Here is a 26,540-nt window from a genome sequence, read left to right on the forward strand (position 1 = left end):
TTATTTTTCTAGCAATTTTATTACAATAAACAGTAGTAAAACTGAGGGCACAAAAACTAAATAAATTAAGTAATCTAATAAATACAGTATGGTAAACACAAAAGTTGATAAGATGTTGACAATCTCTTACAGTATTGGCTACCGTAATAGTGCATCAAAGAAAAGAAAGTGAAGTGCTGTATAAACTACATTATAAAAACAGGAAGATGTTACATGTACAGCTAAAATAATCACACTTTAAAACTACAAGTATTATTAATAAAAGTCAGCCATTCGATTTTACATTCATTCACTATTTACACTTACTGTTGCAACTCAATTACCAAACTCTCCATAGGCTAACGGTGAGTGTGTATGCTTCTTTGATTTCATAACAACACACACGAGTGATTTCAGTGAATATTATTAGGCATGAGTATGTTCATTTTGAGTACAGTTGTCATATGCAATTGATCTGCAAAAGACAAGACCATTTCACATGAGCCCATGTCTTTCTGATGTGTAAGAAACTTCAAACAAACACAAGACATGCTCCCATATGGAATACTGCGATGGGAAACATTTACGTAGGATGAGGGTGTTAAAACAGAATTTTATTAAATAAAATGTTATTTTTCTATCAAATTAGCCAAATACCACAAGCACACAGAACCTAATTTGCAGGAATTTGATATGCCTAAAAATGATAAATACTCATGTCTGAATTATTAGGGGTGACTTTGCTAAAAAAAAAAAAAATAATTTAAAAAAAGAAAAATGCTTGAACTTAAAATCTTGCAATTATAAAAGAAAAGTATGAAAAACAAAGATAAAAATAAGAATTATTTCAAATAAAAAAACAAAAAAACTTTTTAGGGGTGAACATTAAGGCTTAAAACAATGGCTTTCCATACAATAACATAAAAAATACACACTTCGATCTGCAACTCTACAAGAAAAGTCTGAAAACCTAAAAAATAGAAAGGCACGTTGGAGCCAGGCATATTCTATGATGTATAAAAACAGGAACCAAGTCTAAACTAAGTACGTTTAACAGCATGGGAGTCAAAGTAAATTTTGGTCGCTCTCCTTTTGAAAGTGTTTCCCAACTACACAATTCTTCACTCAGCGAGTGATTCATCTGCCAACTGTGCAAAAAGCATGTTTTCAAACTACAGACATCTGAACTGGCTAAGTTATTGCAGTAAGGCTGGCCTGAAATGTAATGAGTGAGAGACCCGAGAGTTATTGAAGTAAGTCTGGGAGTATATGCTGCGTTTTATGATTGAAACTTGAACCAGTACTGATGCTAATACTTTCAGTGAACATGCATATGAAAAGTACTTTACATACAGTACATTTCTTTGCACAGATCACTACATTGTTCATTTTTCAAAGTGCCTGATCTTCCTTAAAGGGTAAATGTGACATTTGGCTAAGTAACGTAATCAAACTTACAATCAGATTTGTCAAAAGGATGTTCTGGATTAAATACAATTTACCGCCACAGATGCTGTCGATTCCAACAGAAAACATTTTTGACTCGTGCCACAGTTTAAAATAGCAAACATAGTATGTACTGACAAATCATTGAAAGTGCGAAACTTTCACCGCATTTTTCTGTTGTTTTTTTTCTGCCACTCATCAACAGAGCTTAAGTTGTTTTTAACCCTGAATATTTCATAAAGAAATGATCTGATTGTCACCTTGTGTAGTAATTCTAAGGATTTGTATTTGTGGAGACAGCAACTAATTTTGTTACAAAATATATATACATTTAAAATTGTGATTTATCAGATTAAAAATATATGTTTTCAAAACCAAAAACAGAATACATATATAGGAAGAAATTACCCTGTAATATGTTAAATATATATATCTATATTTTTAAATGCTATCCATGCAGAAGAGTTTAAAATAAAACATACATATCCAATGTTGTGTTTAGTTGGTGACATCATATAGGCTAAATTCAGGTATATTGAGCCCAGTTGACCTGAATTCACTCTAGATATGCATGCATTCAATTGATGACCAATGCCAAGATAATGATGTCCAACATGTCATCATCTGATTTATGATGGTTGATGACAGTGGAGATAAAGTTACCTTGAAATACAGTATTGAATTATCAGTTGCCATTCAAACAACAGTCCTGTTAGGCCTTGAGGGACACTGTAGATTTCTAACATCAGTGTTAGGTATGGCAAGGTTACAACTCAGTCATCTTTAAAGGGTCAGGTCACCTAAAAAAAAAAATTCTGTCATAATTTCCTCACCCTCAATTTGTTCCGTACAGGATACATTTGGAAGAATGTTGATGCTGCTATTTCTCATACAATGAAAGTGAATGGTGACTTATTCTGCCTAACATCTCTGTTTGTGCTTCACAGAGGAGGGAAAGTTTAACGGGTATGGAATGGCATGAGGGTGAGTAAATGAACACAGAATGTTTTATTTTTAAGTGAACTATCCCTTTAACTCTTCCGTAGTAGAGCAGAAGTAACAGTTAAGAAAGGTTTTTAAAATAACACATTTCAATGCAAATATGGCACCTCAAGCATGTCTTAAATGATCATCTTCCTGATAAAAGGAATATTATAACTACTCTTGCTCCCAGCCTTTCAAGCCCCATGTCCCACGTTTAGCATTGTTTATGAAGCAACAGGGGAGAAAAGAGGTGAGTGCAGCCGTGGGAGGGGGGAAATGTTTGATTGACAGCTCAGTGAGCCCCTCTCCTCAGTAGTTACGTGTTGAAGTGTGAACAGGGGGAGGCGGAGTCATAGAAGAAGTTTAAAGTTGAGAGTCTGCGCCCAGGCTGTTGAGCTCTTCGGTTGTGTGTTTCTCCGCACCTGAAGCTGCCTGGCGAAAACCGGCTGAGATTTCGTCGAACGTCCGACCCTTGGTCTCTGGAACTTTGAAGTAGGTGAAAACGAAGAAGCAAAGTAACAGCACAGTGAAGATGACAAACACATACGGCCCACAGAGTTCCTGTTAAAGCAGCAAAAGTAAAAAATTAAAAATAAAAAAAAAAGATAAAGCAGCTGTGAATGAGAGAAATGTTAAAGGAATACTTTAAAAGGCATGGTATGACTTTCTTTTTCCATGGAACACAAAAGGAGATGTTAAGCAGAGTCTCAGTCACCACTGACTTTTATGGCAACTTTTTGGACTGAGACCCAATGACCCAATGTCTCCTTTTGTGTTCCAAGGAAGAAAAAAAAGTCATACGAGTTTGAAACAACATGAGCAGATGACAAACAATTTTTTTTGGTTTGTGTGACTATTTCTATTACCCAACCACACAACATTCCTGATCTGATCCATCTAAATTTGCTCTTATGTGGCCATTATTATAAATAATTCCCACCGGTCTCTTACCTCCACATACTGGAAGCACATGCCCACAATGAAGTTGGCTGTCCAATTGGAGAATCCAGCAACAGCAAAAGCTGAGGGTCTCGGGCCCTGACTGAACAATTCAGCCACGATGAACCATGGGATGGGGCCCGGTCCGATCTCAAAGAACGCCACAAATGCAAAGATGGCCACAATGCTCATGTAGGACATCCACTTCAACTGTTCCTGTGAGAGGGATGGGCGACAGAGCAGTCAAATCAATTGTATTTTAAAACTTTGATCACAGTGATAACTTTAAAAGATCAAGACTACGAAATACAAGTAAAATCCTCGAAAACCTAGACTATGTTGTTTAGCCATCAGTTCATACCAGTAGGGCAAGAGCGATGGTCATCAGTACAGCTGATCCAGCCATTCCTAGCAGTCCCAAAAGGTGCAGAGACCTGCGGCCGGCTCTTTCGACCACAAACAGCTACAAAAAAATAACAACAAATTTTAAGTATATCTTTATAAATATACAGTGTACTTTAGTGGGATCAGCCAGGCCAATTAATCGGCTGATATTTGGCCATTTTGAAATTATCGCATTGGCCAAATTAACAGCAGTGTTAGCACCCCCTTGAGTCAGTTTCAAAAATCTGCCAAAAGCCTTCTGAATGGATAATGCATATTTTCAGTTTTTTAAAATATATTTGAAATATTTTTTTGGGGTATAATTATATTATTTATACAGGTTTCTAAATATCATATATATATCTGATACTCACCGACACTACAGTGAAAGCTGTGTTGACGACTCCTGCTCCGATAGTAGCATAGACCGGCTGCTCCACTCCTGCTCTCTCAAAGATCTTTGTAGAGTAGTAGAACACCTGTGCAACAACATGAGAGGAAATTTGAGGCTTAGTCTGTGTGCCAAAGGAAACGTTTTTTGCTCAGAGGTTGCTCTTTTGTAGCTCAGGAGACTCGAGTCAGGTGCTTCCCCTAAAATGCCTTATGAGAAATATATTACAAATAGTGCTGGGTGATGTGTCTTAAAAAATTGTATCTCTATATTTTTCAGCCTACTGACCATATTCGATATCTCGATAATTATGCATTTGATCTACAATGTCTCAAAATGGGAGTTTTTTTTTTTTGAGCAACCATCATTTCATCCAAACAGCCATTGTAGCCAAGTAGATTCAATATTTTAAAGACATTAAATTAAAATATAATCATTAGTTTTTCATTAAATAAACACAAGGGAGAATGAAATTCAGTCATTTTCATTGATATGCACTTTATATTTATATTTCATTTACAATGACACATAGTAGCCAAATAAAAAGCATTATTTACCTGCAAATCTTTTTACTACTACATTTTTGTGACTGAACAAGGTGTGCAAATCTACTTCACTGACTTATTTTTGAAATCCCAGTTGAGCATTATACGAAACTTTACTAATGTTTGAAATTGTGCAAATGCTTGAACCTGCATTACTTTGATTTCACAATGCATGTGAACTGATCTAAGAGCGCCGCCATGAGCATGCACGCAGATCAGCGCATCACCGGTTTGTTCTGAATCACACACAGACCATGTTATCTGTGTTTAAATCACAGCCTTTTGTGGATTAATAATCACATATGACCAACTCGTCATTTTGATGTTCTTTTGAGTAATTGTGCAGCCCTGAAGGATCGTGAAATTAGTCTTCTGATGCACTCTTTATGAAACTTAATGGCCAAATGAAAGCACATTAAAATCATTGCGATATTCACGATATCGGTTCATTTTACACTGTCAGCAAAATGATCTTGATTATATCATTAATATTTTATATATCCCCCAGCCCTAATTGCAAATACAAACAAATGAGACAATTGATGACATACAATAAGATTATAGAGCTATAAAATTAATGTGGAAAGCCTAGCAGGTCAGACAATTTGAAAGAATTGGAGTTCATATTAAAATCTCTGACTTTCGATTGCAGACTTCTGTGTCTTTACCCAGTTTAAGACACTGTGGAGATTCTTCTGAAACTCTACTATGGTATTTTTCTCAGGAGAAGCAGGAGATGTCTCCATTTAATCTTATTGCGGTCTAGGAGAAACAACTAAGGTGGTAAAGAGATCTCATTTGGGATTTCTCTCTGTATCTATGAGAACTCACTGCATTGATTCCAGACAGCTGCTGGGACAGTTGGAGCATGATGGCTATAAGGATGGGCTGTCTGTACAGTGGAGAGCGGAACAGTTCAGGTATGGTCACTTTCTTCTCCCTCATCATCTGTCTGCTCTCCTCTTTCATTTCCTGCATGTCTGCACTCACATCTGTCATTCCACGCAGCTTCTTTAGCACTAAACAAACATCAAAATAGTAATTTACCATGAAGTAGGCATTCCACTGTTCCTCTGTTGGATATATTGGAAAATGTAGGTCCTGTGGAAAATCAGGCTTTGCTCACCTGTTTTGGCTTTGTTTTCCTCGTTGCGGATGATGAGGAGGAATCGAGGGCTCTCAGGGCAAATGGGCAGTAAACAGCACTGCAGCAGGGCTGGGATGAAGGTAAAACCCAGGAGGAATGGCCACAGGGTGGCGTTACCCATGATAACTTCCATGCCAAAGATCTACACCACAAACAGAATTAACATACAGTAATTAGGAACCTCAGACTAAATATAACAAAAATATGGAGAAACTGAAATTGCAAAAAATTCAGTGTGTTCATTCGGAAAATTTTATCGCTCAGAGGTCTAATGGAGTTTTCAGTTGTTTCAAGTGTCATCTTTGTGTCTTGTTTGAACAAGAGCTGTTTGAAGAGTTCATTCAAATGTCCAAAGCAAAGTATACCTGTGCCATGAGGATGCCAATAACAATGCCCAGCTGATGAAGGGTGCCCAGGGCTCCTCTGAGGGCTGTGGGAGCCACCTCACCCACGTACATGGGCACAAAGCCAGTGGACAGACCAGAGTAAAGGCCCACCACGAACCGTCCAATAATCAACATCTCCCAGGATGCAGCCATCTTAGAGAAACCCATCAGAGCTGCGGCAATGAAAGCTAGGACATTAGCCATGAGCATAGAGTTTCTCCTAAAATGAGAGAAAGCGGGAACGAGAACAACAGGACTAGTTAGAACTATAACCAAACATCAAACCATCCTATAACCATCAGTAACCAAAATAGAATAGTTCACTCAGAATAACAAGTTGTTAAATGATCATTATCTAAGTGAATATTATAAATTATTTTATAATAAAAGGGATAGTTCACCCAAAAATGAAAATTCAGTCATCGTTTATTCACCTTCATGTTGTTCGTAACCCATACAACTTTCTTTCTTCCCTGGAACACAAAAGGAGATGTTAGGCAGAACAACAGCCTTACTCACCATTCACATTCATTGCATCTTTTTTCCACAATGTACAAGTGAATGGTGACTGAGACTGAATATTCTGCCTAACATCTCCTTTGTGTTCCGCTAAAAGAAAGAAAGTCATGTGTGTTTGGAACAACATGAGGGTGAATAATTGACAGAATTTTCATTTTTGGGTGAACTATGCCTTGAATATTATAGATTAATGTAACATTTAATGTTGAAACAATATCAGTGGTCATTTTACCTTCCAAAGCGGTTGACAAACAGCCCGACAGAGAAAGATCCAATGATGCCGCCCACAGAGAAGATAGCCACCGACAGAGACCACAGGGTGGTCATGGTTGTTTTACGGATGGGCTCGTCATATCGTTTATACCATGTCTCATTGTAGAATGCCTCAATGATCTAAAACAAATATATACAGTCATTAATTATTACATACATATGCCTCAATACAGTCCATGTATTAAAACTACATTTATACTACTACTCATACTACTATTAATACTAAAAATACAAAGTGTTCTCTATATTTGAAATCTAAGAAAGCAGGGGGGGCCTGGGCAGCTCAGTGGTAAAATACACTGGCTACCACCCCTGGAGTTTGCTAGTTCGCTAGGGCATGATGAGTGACTCCAGCCAGGTCTCCCAAGCAACCAAATTGGCCTGGTTGCTAGGGAGGGTAGAGTCACATGGGGTAAACTCCTCGTGGTCGCTATAATGTGGTTAGTTCTCGGTGGGGCGCATGGTGAGTTGAGCGTGGTTGCCGCAGTGGATGGCGTGAAGCCTCCACACGCGCTATGTCTCCATGGCAACGCGCTCAACAAGCCACTTGATAAGATGCGCAGTTGACGGTCTCAGACACGGAGGCAACTGGGATTTGTCCTCCACCACCTGGACTGAGGCGAATCACTACGCGACCACGAGGACTTAAAAGCACATCAGGAATTGGGCATTCCAAATTGGGAGAAAAAAGTGGAAAAGTCACCCCCCACAAAAAAAAAAATCTAAGAAAGCAGTTCAGCATGTTTCAATTATGTTATATATTACTTGTCACTTAAACATCTATATTATCTACCTACAGTATTTGCTCCTTAGGCTGCAGGTTTATACTGTAATGAACACTTTTGTCCTGCAGATGGTGCATTGATGTGCTCTGTATTAGGTAACAAGGTATTGTGATGGAGTGAAGTTGACTGAGGGAGTCAGGTTTCAACAGTATCTCTGCACTACCTGATATGCCAGTGTTGATAAACACAGACTGTCCTTAGCTAACCCTTATAAAGCTCGCTAGCTGACACCTCAGGTATGCCGAAAGCCCTTCAGTGCATCAGCTTCACCTAAATATCAGGCATGGTTTAAGTTATGTGCCTGGAGGCTCGACCACACATTATCCAAACCTGTTACATAACGCTGTTATGTTTTTTATAGAAACACCACTAGACACATGTTGCAGTATGGAGTGATACTAAACAGGGGTTTTCAAACTGGGGTCTGGGGACCCCCAGGGGGCAACAAGGGGGAACTAGGTGGTCCGCAAAAAGTGTAAAAGTGTTTAAATTATTGCTGTTTCATTCTGAAATCATCAGATTATTCACAATTGTTGTATTATATTGACAGTTATAGTAAGAAATAAAAACTGAAATAAAACTAAATTGGCATATAATTTAACATATTATGAAAAAAAAAAATATTAGTAAGAAATTACAAAGAGTTGTAATTCACTATTCTCTGTAAAGCTGCTTTACAACAATATTTATTATTTTATTGTATAATTTTACACATGTATTTATATGGCACTTTCCACAATAAATATAAATATTTAAAATAAAATATTGTATTTTAATTTTTGAATGAAATTTTTTCCTTTTCAGGTTACAAATTTAACATTACTCCAGCATAAATACCAGATAATTTTTGAATAATATCTTTTTGGCTTTAGTATTGGCCAATTATTTAATTTAGCAAACAAGAAGTCTTTATAATATCATGCTTTTCTCACACACGGGGTCCCTCGCAAGGGGATCATTACATTTGGGGTCCTTGGCATCAAAAGGTTTGAAAACTTCTAGGTTAGAGCATGCTTTCTTTTTTTGTTTGCATTAACTTTGCATACAGATGCTGTTTCTAATGAGCCTATTAAATATGCAAATAATCTGATGTGAAGACGTAATCTTTACACAAATGTAAATCATTTTAGTAACTCTACCATTCTGATAGTTATTAAACTTTTTAACATTAATTCGCTTTTTATCTGGACCATTTAAATATCTGTCTTTGTCATGGATTCTGTTTACATGCACATCAATAAAACTATTACTCCCAAAAATCAGCTAATTTAACAAATTAGACAAAGCAAGAAAACTGCGTTTACATGAGATTTGAAATAATCACACCATTCTCTGCTTTTGACATCAAAACGTGAAGCGGTATGGGCACAACACGTGCGTACATTGGACAAGCCAGTGAGAACGCTGGTTAAGGTGTTTACTACATGCTACGCGTAATTGGGGTAATGGGCAAAAATATGACGTTCATGACGCTCACTGCATTTTAGTGTAGATTTTTAACACGGATGACTTTTTTATTTATCTATTTTGTGATTTTCAATGTGTTATTATCCGATCTATTTTCTGCCTCAAGTAATTTGATACTCAAAGAAATTTGATATGAAATACCCACTCAGAGATAATAAACTGACAACTTCATTGTGTATTTTGCAATTTGTGAGCCACAATTTTTTTTTCTCTGTGTAGCAAGGAGCAGCTAAAATCCACCTGGTCACAATCATATCGTCAATTCATAGAGTAGTTTCAGGCTAGATTAAGTCTTATAAAACACAGTTTGACTTTGGTCATTTGTGTGTGTATCTCAGTAAGGGAAGTTTGTGGACAAGGAGCCCTTGAGGGTGCACTAATCTTATCGAAATGAGTATTTATAGAGAAGGCCTGTGTCAAGCCCACACGCCATGTTGCAGCAGTTTTGGCCCTCCCTCACATGATAAAACTACTGTTACAACTATTAGCAATGCAAGCATGCAACACAAACAAAACATTCTCTGACTGAAGCCAGTAATACCTGCATACACTGGTTGGTGGCAGCTCAGAGGTTAAAAATGTAGGTTAGTTAATCCCAGGGCGTGCTGAGTGACTCCAGCCAGGTCTCCTAAGCAACCAAATTGGCCCAGTTGCTAAGGAGGGTAGAGTCACATGGGGTAAACTCCTCATGGTCGCTATAATGTGGTTTGTTCTCAGTGGGGCGCATGGTGAATTGAGCATGGTTGCCGCGGTGGATGGCGTGAAGCCTCCACACGCGCTATGTCTCCGTGGCAACACGCTCAACAAGCCACGTGATAAGATGTGTGGGTTGACTGTCTCAGACGCGGAGGCAACTGGGATTTGTCCTCCGCCACCCGGACTGAGGCGAATCACTATGCGACCACGAGAACTTAGAGTGCATTGGGAATTGGGCATTCCAAATTGGGAGAAAAAGGGGAAAAATCCCCCCCCCCCCCAAAAAATGTAGGTTAGTAATTAGAAGGTTATGCTAGTTTAAACCCTTCATAAACTTTGTAACTTTTTTTTTGTAATATATGTTTGGGATGAGTAGTGAACTCAGTTTAGTACTTACGTTTAGGGTTTTTGCAAACTCCCTATCACTAAATATGGGCAGTAAAATTAGTGATGCTTGCCTTGGGAAATACCTCTAATAAATAACTTAAGCCTGATTAAATGTAAAAGTTTCCACACAAATCGCTCTCTTTTTGTTTTGTATTAGTGAGCCAGATTCTGCTCAGGGTCTCAAAGTAGGAAGAGGATTGCAAGTAAAAGTGAGGGTATAGAATCTATACACTTGTTCCAGTGTCTACATGTCAGAAAAGCTTCATTCATATAAGCAAAGACTTGCCCCATGTCCAACAAACTTTCCCCCCATCTTGCGCTCTCTACATATCTGAACAAGCTGCAATATGGGTAAAATGATGTACACCATGTGCCAGAACAGAATGAATTTATTTATATTTAATAAGGTCACAAATACATCTGATAAGCAGCTAATTACTTGTCATTTAGCAGATGCTTTTTGTCCAAATTGACTTATAATATGTAGATGAAAGGCAAAATGGTGCATTCTAGGGTTGAGTGCCTTGTTTCAGGGGAACTATAGAAACAAAGTGGAATTATTGGTAAGTGTAAAGTCCTCCTGCACTGTAAAAAACATTTTCTTAATCAGTATTTGTGTCTTGTTTTCCAGTAGATATATCTAAACATCCTTTAAATAGAATACATTTACTTGTATAAGATAATAAGACAGAGAATATTCCTTTAATGAAGTTTATTTTTCCAACACCACTTGCAAACAGTTTCTTCTTAGGCATAAACCTAACAAAAGTTAATGCTTTATGCTTTAAAACAAGTAAAAAATTACTGATGGGATTAGAAAAATACACTTTTTTTCACAATATATTCTCTGAAAATAAGTCTTGCACGTAACTTCTTTTAACCCTCCTATTGCATTTAGAATCTGAATATCCCTTTTGCAGTAGCGGGTCAATTTTGGCAAAATTGCTGATGACTGTTGCAGTGTGGAATTAAACATGTTGAACATCATTCATCATGCAATTAAACATAGCATTTGCGCTATGTTTGTGTATGTCCACTGATAGACAGGGATTTAAAAACAGCTGCAGCCATACATTACTATGAATGACTGAGGGGGCGGTGCTCTGATGATGTCAAAGTGCAAGGACACATCTGGGACTTTGAGGTAAACAGTAAAAAGGTTGTCTCTCTGACTGAAATGCTATGTATCAGCATTGTTTAGAAATTGTGAAGAGATCTACTTAAGGAATTTTAGTGCATTTTTGATGCGAGACGATAACATTGGTACATTCCTATAAGCGACAGTGTTTTGAGTGGCTGAGTTTAAAGTATTTGTGTGTGTGCTCTGTGCTCACCTTTTGCGGGGCATTGATGACACCCGTGTTGTAGCCGAACTGGAGAGAACCAATCACAGCCGTCCCCACGGCCAACATCAGTGGCAAGGTCAGTCGCTGTTAAGGGAGAAATAAAAGAGAAATCCATGAGTCATAATGGTATGTTTTGATAGTCCTTTGCCTCTCTCTGTCTGTCTCTCTCTCTCTGTCGCTCTCTCTTTCTCTCTCGCTCTCTCTCTCTCATTGTCTAATAAGTACTTTTTCACCCTCGGGCAAAAGCAATGATCTGACCTGTTTGTATTAAACAGACTTTTTTCTCAAATGCGTGGTGCCCTATTGTTCGACATTCTGATAATTGTAGGTGTAGAGTAAGTTCTAACTTTGTCCTTCCTCAAAAATGAAAGACAGAACATCTACACTTTAGGCATCCTCCTTATTTTCCTACAATTTACAGAAACTGACAAAACATCTTGACATGAATTCACTTCACCCAGGAGCACCACAGCTCAACATATCAAAGCACCCCAGACAACCGCTAGGCTACGGCTATGATGACCACAAGCTTCATACAACTAACAAAAAGAACATCCTGTTGGATACTAACCAGCAGCCTTGGCAAACAAGGCTTCATAAGGGTAAAAAAAGCACTGCAACCAAAATATATTCCTGTTACATCTACAGTATTACGCATTTCCAGAATTCCATTGTTCACATGCAGTATTAGCATCACCCCCTTCTTGGTGGAACATTAAAGATTAACATTGTGCAAAATTACAAGCATTTCCTCCACTGACTTGCACGAATAACCTCACGTAAAGTTTTGTTTTTTCCGCATTTCTCAGGTTTAAGCGATATAATTCAATACCTCTAAAGGAAAAAATTATTTTCCTCATTCCAAAACAAAATTCATATAAAAGAATATTTACTGCCAGACTGTTCTGAAAAAAGACTGGACAAAATGTGATGCAATCTGTCTGCAATTCACAAAGGCTTGAAGGTTAAAGGGAACTGAAAGCTCATTCAGTTAAACAATTGTGGTAATATTGTAGATGCCTAATATATCAGTGACCATATTAGTATTGGTCCAATTAGTATTAGTATTGGTGTTTTTTTTAATCATATTTGGTATGATTGAGCCAATGTTGAAAGCCGATAATACCAGGGCTTACTTTATACAATTCAAACAGCATACTTTTCTACTAGGGGTGTAACGATCCATTGATCCAATGACCAACGATCCAATGTTATCGATACAACGCGTAAATATCGATATAGACATGTTTTAAAGATATACCTTTATTTTTAATACTCTCACGTCAGCCACGTCCGTACGCATTTCCGTCAGGCGATGAAGCAACCTTATTAAATTCATCTGACATTATGAGTGCTAAATATGAATTTCATGTGGGACACGGATGTGCGCGGGGTCTTTGAAGCCAAATTGTGCTCTGCTAACCATGCGGCATGTGTACGCGTCAACCGGGCTTCCTGCGAAATGCCAGCTCCATTGACAGGATCAGTGCGAGCGCATCAACCGGGCACTCCTTAAAATGTGAGCTCGCATAACAAACGCACAGCGGCTCACATGCGTGATTAATTCGGGCTTCCATCGATATCGTTGCGCATGCGACCCATTGGAATTTTATATGAGAATTTGTTACCAAATGGAGAAGGTACCATGGAGAAGTTCAACCATGTGAAACATCTTGACAACACCGACACGCTGAACAGCACTAATGAGGGAAAGAGAAACACCTGCTCAGCTCCAGCATCAGTTATAAGACTTTACACATCTACACATCAACACCCTTACTACCATTTATCCCAGTTAACTATAACAGAATTTTTCATTACAGCTGTGGAAGTTGTAGCCAAGAAAACCACGGATAGCACGGATAGTTGGAAACAAGTCATGGGTATGTAAGTATTTTGAATTGGACTAAACTGAAGAATTAGCTGTCATTACATGTGTGATGATCGCTTGTGTGTGACTTTATTTTTTATATTATTTATCTGTATAATTTTTTTCATCATCTGAAGTACCTTATTTTGTTTTGGATGTCCCAATGTGTATACAGAGAGCTGAATAAATTAATCAAATGATATTTTGCTTGCTTTTGAGGGCAAGCATTTTTTTTATTGACTGCGTAAAATAGGCACATAATATAGGAATATTGATCGCAGGCCCCTGAATCAAATCGTATCGCGGCAGACTTTGAAGTATCTTCAAATATCGGATCGCAGGCCAAGAGAATCGATTCAAGATCGTATTGAGATGAAACGTCTGATTTACACCTCTATTTTCTACTATACCATGTTTTAAAAGAAATAAAGGGTTATCCATTTTTTATTTTTCAAAATGTCTATATCAGTGCATCACTAACTGTAGTAATAAAACTGTACATAGTCCTGCATATCAACTATATTTGTATTTAACATTAATCACCCAGGTATGGTTGATATTTGAGTGGATTTGTCTCTTAACCTGAAACAAGCTTTTCCTGGGGACTGCAGCAACTGAACTTAAACTTGAAAAAATGTGAGACAAATCTGTGGGAGAATTTATGAACAAATTTCTAGTAGTTTAATGAGACTGAGAGCCTAAAAAGTAATGGTTTGCATAAACCCTCCCTTTGAGGGCAACAGTAAGCACTGTCATTGTCCAGGATCCTGTTATTTCAGAAATCACTGAACTGGATTAATCCCACAAAGATGTTTGGTGTAGACATTTTCTTCCACATGACGTGAAGCTACCCATCCACACCAGGGTGGCCACTTTAAAACCTGTTTGCCAATGCCACATTGGAAAAAAGCTGAACCTTAGCAGGGCAAATTGGTGTTTAGTTCTTTGTTCAAAGAAGCACTTGACTTTGTCAACATAATTCAAGTTTTTGACAGCTTCACAAATATGAAAGGCTGATGAAGAACTTAAGCCTAGATAATGTCATTGTGACAGCTTGTGAATAGGAGAGCCTCATGCACACCATCAAATAAAGTTTACTCTACTTAACTCTACTCCACTGTAACTTAAAGGTGCAGTATGTAATTTCTGTGCTATTAGTGTAACCAAACAGAATTGCAAAAATAACTAAATGTTATACTTTCTGAAGAAAATGTGAGCGGTGCTTGCTTTCCAGAGCAAAGCTCAACACAATGAGGCTAGTGTGTTGCCAGGGGGTTGCCAAGGTGTTCCTGAATGATTTTTGTGTGTTGCTATGAGGTTGTTAGGGTGTTCTGGGTAGTTGCTAGGGGGTTATTACTGGCCCAAGTAAAACTAAATCTGGTCCTATATGATATTCTGGTCCCTAGATACTGTATGTATTACTTATTAAATGTAAGTCTATGAGATTGTTTCGCCAGTTTTTTTCATCTGATGAAGTCTGATCGCTTAGAAAAGCAATAGCTAGGGCTGTCACAATTATGAAATTTGGCCGATAATTGTCAAGAAAATAATTGTGATTATGATTATGAGACAATTTCTTGAAGATTATTCAATTATTATTGAAAGATTAAAAGATTATTTTAATTGTCATATAAAATGTCATATGTGTGCTTCACACCTTAAGAAGTTATTTTTACATATTTAACTTCAAATATATTAATTAAATAATAAAATAGAGGTATGTGACTTCCTTATGAAACCTAGGAATGACATGAAAAAATTATGTTTGAAATATCAAATTATTTCTAAATACTTAAAATGTCTCTTTTGTTTGGTTTTTTTTTTTTGGTCAACTTTAGTTTGTCAATTTTACATTTACACTGTTGTTTTTAGAACTTATATATTTTATATTATTTATTTTTTTATTTAAAAAAATACAATATATTTTTATATATTATATTATATGAAGGGCACCGGTGTAAAACCTGTGCCAAGTCAAATCTGCGCATCACGGGTAGGTCCACTGTGGCGACCCCTAACAGGAGCAACCGAAAGAAGAAGATATTATATTATTTTATATTATATTATGAAATAGTAAAAGATTTCTGTCCTAATTTCTTCACATTTACACATTATTTTAATGCTCTTTGATAAAAGCCACGAGCCCTTATTTCTCATGAAGCAAAATCACGGTTATCTCAAATAACCGTGATCAGACGGTTATTTAATAATCGCAACAGGCCTAGCAATACCACGCCTCTTTTCAATAAGCAGCAAAAGCAGCCAGAGCAATGTCTTGATAGCCACAATGTTTACACTTTTTGGGGCAAAATCAAGCTACAAATGGCTTACTTGTCTCTGCACAGTAGGCTGGTATAGAAGAAATTATGTTAACATAAAACAAAATACAAACTTCACCTTTAAAGAAAATGGTTGTTGATCCACTCTTGAGTTAAAGAAACTCTAAAGGTTGTTTAAATGGCATGCAGTTCATATTTTAGCTAGTTTTTAGTATGCTGTCTGTCTCCATGTGTAAACAGATCCTCTCCAGTTTGACCATTTTTAAGTGCTTTCATTCTTTCTTTATAAACAGACAGTGGCGATGAGAAAGAGACCAGTATAAGAAAAGAGATGGTCATTGAATGTGTGTACTCCTATCATTTCTACACACACATGTACACTCTTCTGCCCAAGACGCAAGAGCTAAAAAAGGGGCAGGAAGTGGACACACCCTCTGTACATTCACAGAGTATACAAACATTGTACATACAGTTCACGAAGTTCATGACTCAGCTGTTTAACAAGCCCTGGAACAGGATGATACACATCCACACACAAAGCCAATAAGAGGTCAAGTGAAGAGATTTTTTAAATATTAATTCCATAGTTTACATATTTAAAATCTTCAGTCAACTGATCCTTTAGTATGTATGAATGTTTTAGATTATTTTGATAACCCGTACATAAGAAAAGGCAATAAACAGTAGCCTTGGCCAAGCCAACTTCCCAGAGAAATTAACTACATCCTTCCTACTGTTGAAAAATTAATTCCGATATTAAAACCATTTACCTGAGAAGTGTTTATCTAATTAGTTAAAACACTTTATAACATTTAAGTAAACAAAAATATACAAAGAAAAGTGGCTTACTGTTTCTTTCTAGAACCACACACATACAGTAGTTTATATCTGCAATACCTGGAAATAGTCATGCAGAAAATAAGGGACATGCATTACAAACTGTGCATTACAGATGCTCCACAATGATCACATCAACAAGTAACATGGATTGTTATTGAATTTATATAGCCTACTGGTTTAGCAATGTGACAGACTTGAAATGGCTTACTGAGAGTATGAAAAGGCTAGGACTGAAGATGGGACCGATGTGATGCAAACTGCTCAAGCTAGGGCTGGGCGATATGATGATATATCGTGGTGACAATATAAAGTGTCAATCGATAGAGATTTTGCTATCGTTATTGCCTTATGTAAAAATATCCATGCGGCTTTCAGTGGGTAGGGCTGGTTAAAGTTACTGATGAGTTAGAGCGAAGAAGAAACATGGATGAATGAGAAAATACAAAGCAGAACGATCTTGAATTATCTCTACTTAAATTGCCGTCCTCTTATTCTTATGACGTATATACCTTGCGCAGGTACTCCCACCCACGGTCTACATAAAACATAACACATTCAATTATACTGAATATTAAAATATTACACCACAATATAGGTCTATGTTTTTTTTTTAATTATTATTATTATTATAATAATGGCTACAACACGGTCTGATGTCTCCTTAATAGCAGCAGATTCTCTCATTATTTAACAATAAAATCATGGGTCTGGCTATCAATGTTAACTTCAATTTAACTTATTAACTTTAAGTTTGTTAAGTTTCTCTAAATGACCACTGCCATTATAGATTTCAAACATCTGTGATTAAAATAAAAATAAGTGCAAGAACCTTTTTTGTAAATTATAAAACAGCTACAAAGCCTAGTTATGAGCGTTGAGATGACAGGTAAGCTACTTTGCGTCCTCTGTTTAGAAATTGACACAGGTGTGTCTAATTGGTTGAGATGCCGATATTGTTTTTCCGATTTATTTATGAAGGACTTGATTTTCCTTTTCTCCTTTGTAATACAGAAAATAGCAAGGAAACAAAAACTAAAAAAGCCTGTTCTGGGACTGAAAATAATTTAAGTCATAAAACTGCAATCCAAATATTTTATTTTCATAGGCTACTCAAAAAAGGAAGAAAAGGGCAAAGAAAAAAGAGGATCCTTGGCATGTTCAATAGTGGCATAGAGTCTATGAGTGGGAAGGCAACCCCCCCAGGCTTACAGAAATGGTTTACCCCTAGTGCTCAGCAGCCAATGGGAACTTACGACACTCATCCGTTTAAACTGGACAAGTGGCCAAATGGCTCAGAAGTATGTGAAATTGACGTCTGAGATCACGCATTGTTAACGTGTTGTTTACATGTTGTTAACATGTTGTTTACGCATTGTTTGCAGTGTGTGCTGGGAACAGGATATTGGACAGGCTATATTTTATAGTTTATAGTGACATTACGCCACATATTTATAGTGTATTATAGATATTCACTTTCTCTGAATATTCGACTGTCACACCATAAACAGTCACACCCTTTAGCTGATTTCACACATTGACAGTTGACATAGAGACAGACAAACATTTGTGCTCTTAGCACACATATTGTGACTTGTTTTTCATTGTGTGTCTGCATATAAGGATAGGGGTGAAGGTTAGTTCATAGACTTTTAATGCTTTTTAGTATAATAACAATTTGCAATTGACTCTAAATATGTGCAATATAATATGATGACTTTTGGTACACTGATAACAGCCAAATATGGACAGACATTTTTAGATTTAAAGAACAAACATGACTGTAAACATCTGTGTTTGCTGGTTACTAGAGCCTCTGTGTTTGCAATTGTGCTCCAGCTCTGTTGGTGCAACCAAATTAGCATGCAAATAAACCTTGCTATTCACTGCTGAGCTCAGAGGGGTTTTTTTTTATTATTATTATGGGCCCTTCAGTGTTACGTAACAAATTTGAGCCGATCTCCACACTGCTTAAGAAATCTAAAGCCTGAGATTTTGGACTCCACCTGATGCCAAGTGTGTGTATTTGTGTGTATGTGATGGTGTGTACACTGTAAAAAGTGAAAATGTGCTGTTGTTACCTTTAGGAGTTATTTCTACCTGATCTGACCTTTAAAAATTACTTTTGTTGTATAACCTAATGTATTAAAGTTGATTCAGTCATAACAAATACTATTTTTGGCTTGAATCAAACTGTTAATTCGGACTTTACAACATAAAGATAATTTTTTAGGTTACCTGGTAAAACATTTCAGAGTGTGCACTCTAAATAAACATCATAAACTAGGTGCACTTAAACTAAAAATTGCCACCTTAACAACAGCAACACTATTGTAAGTACTCTAACATTATTGACTTGTTAACGCCAATAAAAACCAATTGTGTGAAGATCTGTATCTTTACTAAAACAACAGTGCAACTGTAGCACTTACGTGTATGTATGCTTCTGTTTCTGTCTTGACGCACACAATAAGAATGACGCTGAATAGCGTAACGAAGGAACACCTGTTCTTAGAAGGAACAGAGAAAAGGGCATGGCACTGCATTTCCTCAGAAGTGCATTTATTGCTACTGAGAATATGGCATATTTGCTTCCAATTGCCAATTCAAAGAAAATTAAAGGAATACTTCCATAGAAAATGAAAATTGTGAATTAGAATAGATATAGTCACTTGTCTCAAAAAGATACTTTACAAATTCTCCTTTGGTGTTCCAAGGAAAAAAGCAGCTATGTGGGTTTTAAAACAACATGAGGGTGAGTACATTATGAAAATAAGTAATTTTGTGTTTACTAATATTTTATAAATAATATAAAGCTTTGATTGTTCTTTGTACTCCAGTTCATAAGAAACAGGCTTAATAGTTGCGCCCACACACCCTTCGCAACTACAGTTCATAATAAAATTCTAGCTATTAAAGTATTACTTATAAAAACAACAGTTTGATCAGTTTATCTCGAGCTGGGCTCATCATTTTATGTGCTTATCAATTAATTCATCTGTGTATATCAAGTATTCCCTGTGTTTTTGCTTAGACTTTTATTTTGAAATTCTTGTTTAGTTCCCCGTTCCTGTTTCCTGTTAATTTTGTAGTCTCCTTGTAAATCTCCTTATGGTAACACCCAGACTTTCAGCCAATTTAGGGAGCCCCAATATAAAAAAGCTTGATTTTCTAAGCAACACACAAAAATGTTCATTAAGAACATTAATTAACATTATTACATTATATAAGGCTTAAGATCATTAGCATATAATTTGTTTTGTTCAACCAGATTTAAATAGAAATGATTTTTTTTTTTTACATTTTTAATAAATCATGGACTCCTGTTTGAACACCCTGCCATTAGATAACAAAATATCAATGCATATTGCGTTTATTTGAAAGAAAAAGAGACTTTTCAAACACGTTGCATGTTAATGTGATAAACTACACCTGTGGTTCCTCTACTAGCATGATCCATGTGAACTTTTGTTAAATATGCAATTAATGTAAAAAAAAAAAAAAAAAAAAAAAAAAAAAGAAGAAGAAGAAAGAAAAGTGTTCAAATAATTTAGGGGGCACTGTATTCTGAATTTATGCCAGGAACACAAGGGAGAGAAGCTGCTGAAATCAACTGTCTGGAGAACAGTCAAGTGCAAGGGCTTACTCTGCAACACAGACAAAGATGTCTTTTTACCTCTCTCTCTCTCTCTCTCTCTCTCTCTCTCTCTCTCTCTCTGTCTGTCTGTCTGTCTGTCTGTCTGTCTGTCTGTCTCCCTCTCACAGGGTGATGCCATGACTGGCACATCTTTTTTTCTCTACCAGCACCTTTTTGCTAGTTTCTATTAGTTTCGTAATGTCTGAGAGTCAGCACACTAATACTATATAATAATAATAATAATAATAATAATAATAATAATAATAATAATAATAAAACAATAATATTTAATAATATCATGTGTAACCAGACCATATTTGAATTGAAATGTTTACTTTGAACTTATTACACACTAAAAACACATTTCTAGTTTTTTTTTGTTTTTGTTTTTATTTTAAGTGCTAATCATTTATGGACTAACTTAACGTCTTTCCTTGAAATACTTCCCTTCACTGGAAAAACACAAACCAACTAGGATTTAACATCCCAGTATTACAAAAAATATTATGTAATCTACAGTAAATGACCTCAACTAAAGCCCTGCCCTCCCTATCAAATGTCTGGCATTAACATTTGCAGCACCACATTCATTTGCCCTTGATTTTTCAAGGAAACAAATTACTGCCAAGACACTTTAGATTCTATCATTCCATAATCCTGTTCTGCTTAGAAATCCCTTAGTAGTACTCATTAGGCTGAACTGACAGTAAGAGGGAAGTACATACTCATCCATGGGTGAAAATTAAGAAGGCCTGTCTTCAGAAAGCAAAACTGAATTAAGCCCACTGACAAATTTGCTTTAAAAGCAGGTTTCATATTAATCAAAAGCTCAGAATGTCAGTTTCCTCGCAAATTGGGTTTTACGCTCAAAGCTTGTTAGTTCTACTTGATAAAGTACAGGTCAACTGTACACCTGCCCCCATTTACATGATTTTGCAGATGCTTGGTCATTTCTGCAGGGTCTGAGCCATGTTTTCAAGCTTTACCCCTGTTTCGCAAAGACAAGGTGGCTGGAGAGAAAGAGAGAGAGACAATGCTGTCCTCCCCCACAAATATCAGGCAGGTGACATAACCTAACAGGTGACTGACAGGTGTGGTACTGCTACCTACCCACACAATACACAGGTGACATATGTACTTTAGATATTCTTTTCTATTCATTGAGCCTCAGTGTACTTCAATGTACTTCAACAACCAGCTTGGAATTATCCAAATATATCCGTTCAATGGTCAGGCATAACATCTAAACCCCTCCCACAAATTCACACGCCATCTTTTAACACAAGTTCTTTTCTTCCACAAGCTTGTTTGGTATGAAAAGCTGATGCATGAGGGTCATCTTAATACCAAACAACACATGTTCATGCTTCTTTGTTATTAGTCAGGCACACAACCTTGTGTCTTGAGTGGAAAGCTCTGACACAGTATGAGCAAAACATTAGGCAGTGTGCTGGTGGGAACAGGTCAAGAACATGACCTTTGTGGCAGGGCTACATCGAGCATTCCCTAGCTAGAAGCCAGCTGCAGCACTCTTCTCCCTTAGCTCCATTGTTCCCAGCACGTCCAATAGATACTAGAATAAATATAGCAACACCACAATGCACAGCTGGATTTAATGTTTCAGCATCTTTTTTTAATTTTAGTTGCTTAAGGTGCTAACTAAAATAAAGAAGAATGCATTACACTTTATTATAAAGCCACTGAATTTCTCTCAAGCAATAATGTTCAGCTTTAAAACCTTTAATTGATTTATTTTTTCTTTTACTGCCTATTAAAGGGCAGGAGGAAAAAACAGGATGGCGTAAAGTACCTGAGATTAGAGAATCAGAAAGACATTTGATCTATCAAGGGTGATCACACATCAGAGGTTAGGGTAGCCATGTATAACAGCCTACTAGTCACGTATGAGTCTCTTGCTCAGTATTAGTCACTGGTTTGGATGTTGCTCACAATAAACGTAGAGTGACAGATGGAGCTTTTCCGTTTGAGTGATACTGATCAATTTTTATTTTATCTAAAAGATGCCAATAAGATGCCACCTATATATTTACTAGTTATAAACACAATATCGAATTATATATTTAATTGTATATCTATATATTTAATATTATTTAATATTTATAATGTTATATATATATATATATATATATATATATATATATATATATATATATATATTATAGTGGTCGACCGATATATCGCCAAGGCCTATAAATTGTCCGATATTCAGAATTATTTTATTATCGGCATCGGCTGATAAATTTTCCCATTTGGCCGATTTGTTTCTTAAGGGCGCTGAGAATCGCCTGCTTGCATGTGAAGCGACTGAGACATGTAAACGACCAGTCACGGTTCGTTTTGTTGTTATGTGCCATTGTGTTACTACAATAATTGACCGGTGTGCAACACAGTGTCATTTAAACGGTCCTCATAGCAGAGCCACGGCAGATGCGTTTGAGCTCATAATGTTAAAGTGCTTGCCTGTTTCATTCTCCTTCTCTCTCCTCAACAGTTCCCTGTAACTTATAACTGTCTTGTCTAATGATAAAAAGAAAAATATCAATAAAACTAATATCATATACCGTCTGTAAATATGCGCATATCTCGTTTAAACAGATGTAATAAGCAAACCTCACACAACTTCAGCAGATCCAGCGTCCTGTAGAACGCTCATAAATCTTCCTCCGAAGCACGTATTCTAACAGTCTGTCCTCAAAAGTTCCCTGTAGCTTTTCTAATGATAAAAGGCAAATATCAATAAAACTTCTATTATATCTATATCTCATTTATAAAGATGTCATTCACGAACCTCACGAAAATTCTGCATTTTCTTGCAATCGAGCGCTCATCTATTATCTTCCTCTGAAGCGCATTTTCCATCAGCAAGAATAAAAAAACTTAGGGATCAGGATCAAAAGTTCCTCTGATTCACAAATCATGACAGTCAGTCTGTGACAATCCAAGCAGGCGATCCCGGCCGTTTAAACTGTCAGGAGATTGCTGCTCGCGCTGTATCCGCACGAGAGCGTGAGTGCAAGTAAATGTATCTTATTTACTATGCACTCTATGTGCAATTAGTTTGATTCTGTATTTTTTGAGAAAATGTGATTGCTAACATGGACATGCCATCTATGGTTGCTGGACTACTGTGTGTAATGTTATTTCCTTCTTCCTAATATATTAACAATTTCTTCATGTGCAAATAAATTACTCAAATTTGATGACTAAACAGAAATCAGAAGAAACTGCTATCTACCATTTAAAATACAATATTATTTTTTTGATTATTTTTTACAAAGTTAAAAGTTTAGTGTGAAATTCAGTAAATATAGTGCTAAATAAAAGTGTATACATTTTTTTAGCAATTTCATGTTTATGTTATTTACTATATTAAATTGTGTGATATATTGGCATTGTATCGGCCACCCTGTTCTCTGGATATTGGCATTGGCTATTAAAAAAACCCATATCGGTCGATCACTAATATATTATATTTATATTTAATTGTGACATGCTTGTAATATGTTATTGTTATACTTGATTATAAGCAAACGGTAACGATAAATAAAAAGCTGTAAAAAGAAAATAAAACTGGCCACAGACGATTTACCGGTAAGTGGGCACGTACACCACGATTCTCTGGATGCGCCTCAAAAACTAGTGAGCTGCCTACCTTATTAGCATTAGCATTTTTTGAGTATTGATGCATAAAAATGCAGCATAGATAGTCAGCTCGCATTGCTACCTACCTGAACAGCATTACCTACCTAGATAGCACCTAGGCAGTCACTAGGTTTTGAGAAACAATCAGAAAACGCACATCCGGACGTCATGCCCAGTCATGCCCAAATATGATGTCTAGGTAGGCGACTCGCTAGGTTTTGAGACAAAGCCTGAAACTAACGAGTTCCCGGCCTTGACTCACGAAAACTACCAACACCAGATAGTCGTTAGGGAACTGTAACAGTGGTGTGAACTCATCACATCTCAGCTCAGCTCAACATGTGACCACTCTCAACATGTGGTAAGAGTTTATTTTAGTAAATTGTTACAAAACTAGTAAATCAACTTTTTGGAGCTCGAGATGAGTACTGGTTCTGTAACTGACTGACACTGAGAAAACCATTTATATAGACAGATACGACACCAACATTTACTAATAAAAGTATATTTTTTCCAGATAATGTTTTGTTAAGCTGTATCTCCCTCCTTGTTTCGCTATTATTGCATTTTAAATAAAAAAAAAAAAAAAAAAAGTTTTATTTAGTTACCTTTTCTCCCTCCATCGTGTCTTGTCAAATGTTTCGATGACGTCTCGACGCGCGTTACCTCAACTGAAACTTCGTCTGTTGTCCTCGGTTTTCCTCAGAATAACACTTGTCAATAAAATTCACAATAAATAAGTTAATAAATAAATAAAACTTCGCCAAGTTGGATGTAGTCGTGTAAATGCCTTCAGATGTCTCTCACGAGCTCATAATTCTAAACTTCCTAACGAAACGTTTCCTTTTAAATTAGTTTGCTACTTCTTGTCGTTCTTATCTGGTCTATTTCTACGGAACCGGTGTTATCAGCTCAAACCGGTGAGTCAGGAATGCCGTCCGTCCGGGGTCGACGAGTTAATAAGTATGACGCAACAGCGTCGGGTAAATGTGGGTTGGACTGACATTTGCTCTGTGATTGGCTACATATGCATGACGACATTTAGAGAATAACGAATGCGTAAGAGCGTGCAAACATCCACATCGTGAGTATTGTTAGACAGTGGTGAGTTAGAATGAGTTTGTTCTTTGAAGAATAATTAACTGTATACATTCATTTTTTTCTTCTTCAATTTGATATTTTAAGGAATGTCTTTTACAGGTTAAATGATATTTTGAAATACTACTGAAATTGCTTAATAATTATAATTTAAAAAAATTGCATGATAAATAATGTTACTAGTTAAACAGTGGTGAATTTTAATTACATTTTAAGAATGTATTTAGAGGGGGCCTGGGTAGCTCAGCGAGTATTGACGCTGACTACCACCCCTGGAGTCGTGAGTTAGAATCCAGGGCGTGCTGAGTGACTCCAGCCAGGTTTCCTAAGCAACCAAATTGGCCCGGTTGCTAGGGAGGGTAAAGTCAAATGACCTCCTTGTGGTCAGGATTAGGGGTTCTCGATCTCAATGGGGCGTGTGATAAGTTGTGCGAGTAGCATGAACCTCCACATGCTGTGAGTCTCCGCGGTGTCATGCACAGCAAGCTACTTGATAAAATGCACGGACTGACTGTTTCAGAAGTGGAGGCAACTGAGACTTGTCCTCCACCATCCGGATTGAGGCGAGTAACCGCACCACCACAAGGACCTATGTAGTGGGAATTGGGCATTACAAATTGGGAGAAAAGGGGATAAAATAAAAAATACAAAAAACCAATGTATTTATAAAGACATTTTGTACACTCAAATAATTATTTTAAGATTTGCACATTTTAATTTCATAACAAAATTCTATCAAATTAAATGTAGTATTGTTTAACTAAATAAAATGAAAAATATATATATTTTAAGTTTTATTAATTTAATTTTGTTTAAAGAAAATACACAATTCATTTTGATGGAATTTAATTATGACATTTTAAAGCATAAATCTCAAAAATAGGCTCAAATATTTTTTGAGTGTAAGAAAGAGAATGCGAGCAAAATGCTGAACTTTAAAAAAGTTTTGCTGTGTTTTTCTTTGAGCATTCAAGGAAGGGTGTAGAGAGAGTGCAAAAGGAGAAGAAGACAATCTATAACTGTTTTCCATAATCAAAGTAGGAGATGAGAAGATGAAAAAAATTCCAAAGACCTCTTACAGTATGTCTTATTCCTTTGAAATCTAATGAAAACAATAGTAAGTTACTGGTGGGACATGTCTGGGTACACCATGGGGGACCACAGGAACAAGCAGAGCAGTGAGCAAATGGACACTGATACAGCCATCCTGAGTTGTTGTGTTACAAAGTACACATCATATAATTTTAGAATAGCTTAAAAAAAAATCTGACTTAGAAAAAGCATATTAGATTGAAACACTTTCTTATCACAATATCCTCTAGTTTAAGTTAGAGATGTTCAGATGGGGGACTGACTAAGTTTTTTTATTGATTTATTTTTTTATTTTTGGCTAGACACATTTTTATTATGTAAAACATAAGAAAACTCTAAACACCTTAAAGAATTTAAAAAAAAAAAAGCTCATTTTTATAAATCACACAT

The 26,540-nt window shown here is 36.5% G+C and overlaps 1 protein-coding gene across 1 annotated transcript; it reads right to left on the minus strand.

The window, feature by feature from the left end:
• Positions 1–24,908, minus strand: LOC127448743 (solute carrier family 2, facilitated glucose transporter member 1-like). The gene is made up of 10 exons (XM_051711550.1): positions 24,569–24,908; positions 11,663–11,758; positions 6,953–7,113; positions 6,181–6,421; positions 5,795–5,957; positions 5,500–5,687; positions 4,107–4,211; positions 3,710–3,811; positions 3,361–3,564; positions 1–2,970 (listed from the first exon to the last, which is right to left on the minus strand). Exons 1-10 carry the CDS (start codon positions 24,581–24,583, stop codon positions 2,773–2,775), a joined length of 1,473 nt encoding a protein of 490 aa, XP_051567510.1. The 5' UTR covers positions 24,584–24,908; the 3' UTR covers positions 1–2,772.
• Positions 24,909–26,540: the final 1,632 nt, after the last annotated feature.

This window comes from Myxocyprinus asiaticus, chromosome 12 (assembly GCF_019703515.2).
Source record: "Myxocyprinus asiaticus isolate MX2 ecotype Aquarium Trade chromosome 12, UBuf_Myxa_2, whole genome shotgun sequence".
Classification (NCBI taxonomy): Eukaryota; Metazoa; Chordata; class Actinopteri; order Cypriniformes; family Catostomidae; genus Myxocyprinus; species Myxocyprinus asiaticus.

Coding starts and splice junctions, on each gene's coding strand:
- LOC127448743 (XM_051711550.1), bottom strand. Junction 6,422..6,952: donor TTTGTCAACCGCTTTGGAAG/GTAAAATGACCA, acceptor CTCTCATTTTAG/GAGAAACTCTATGCTCATGG. Junction 2,971..3,360: donor TGTGCTTCCAGTATGTGGAG/GTAAGAGACCGG, acceptor CTGCTTTAACAG/GAACTCTGTGGGCCGTATGT.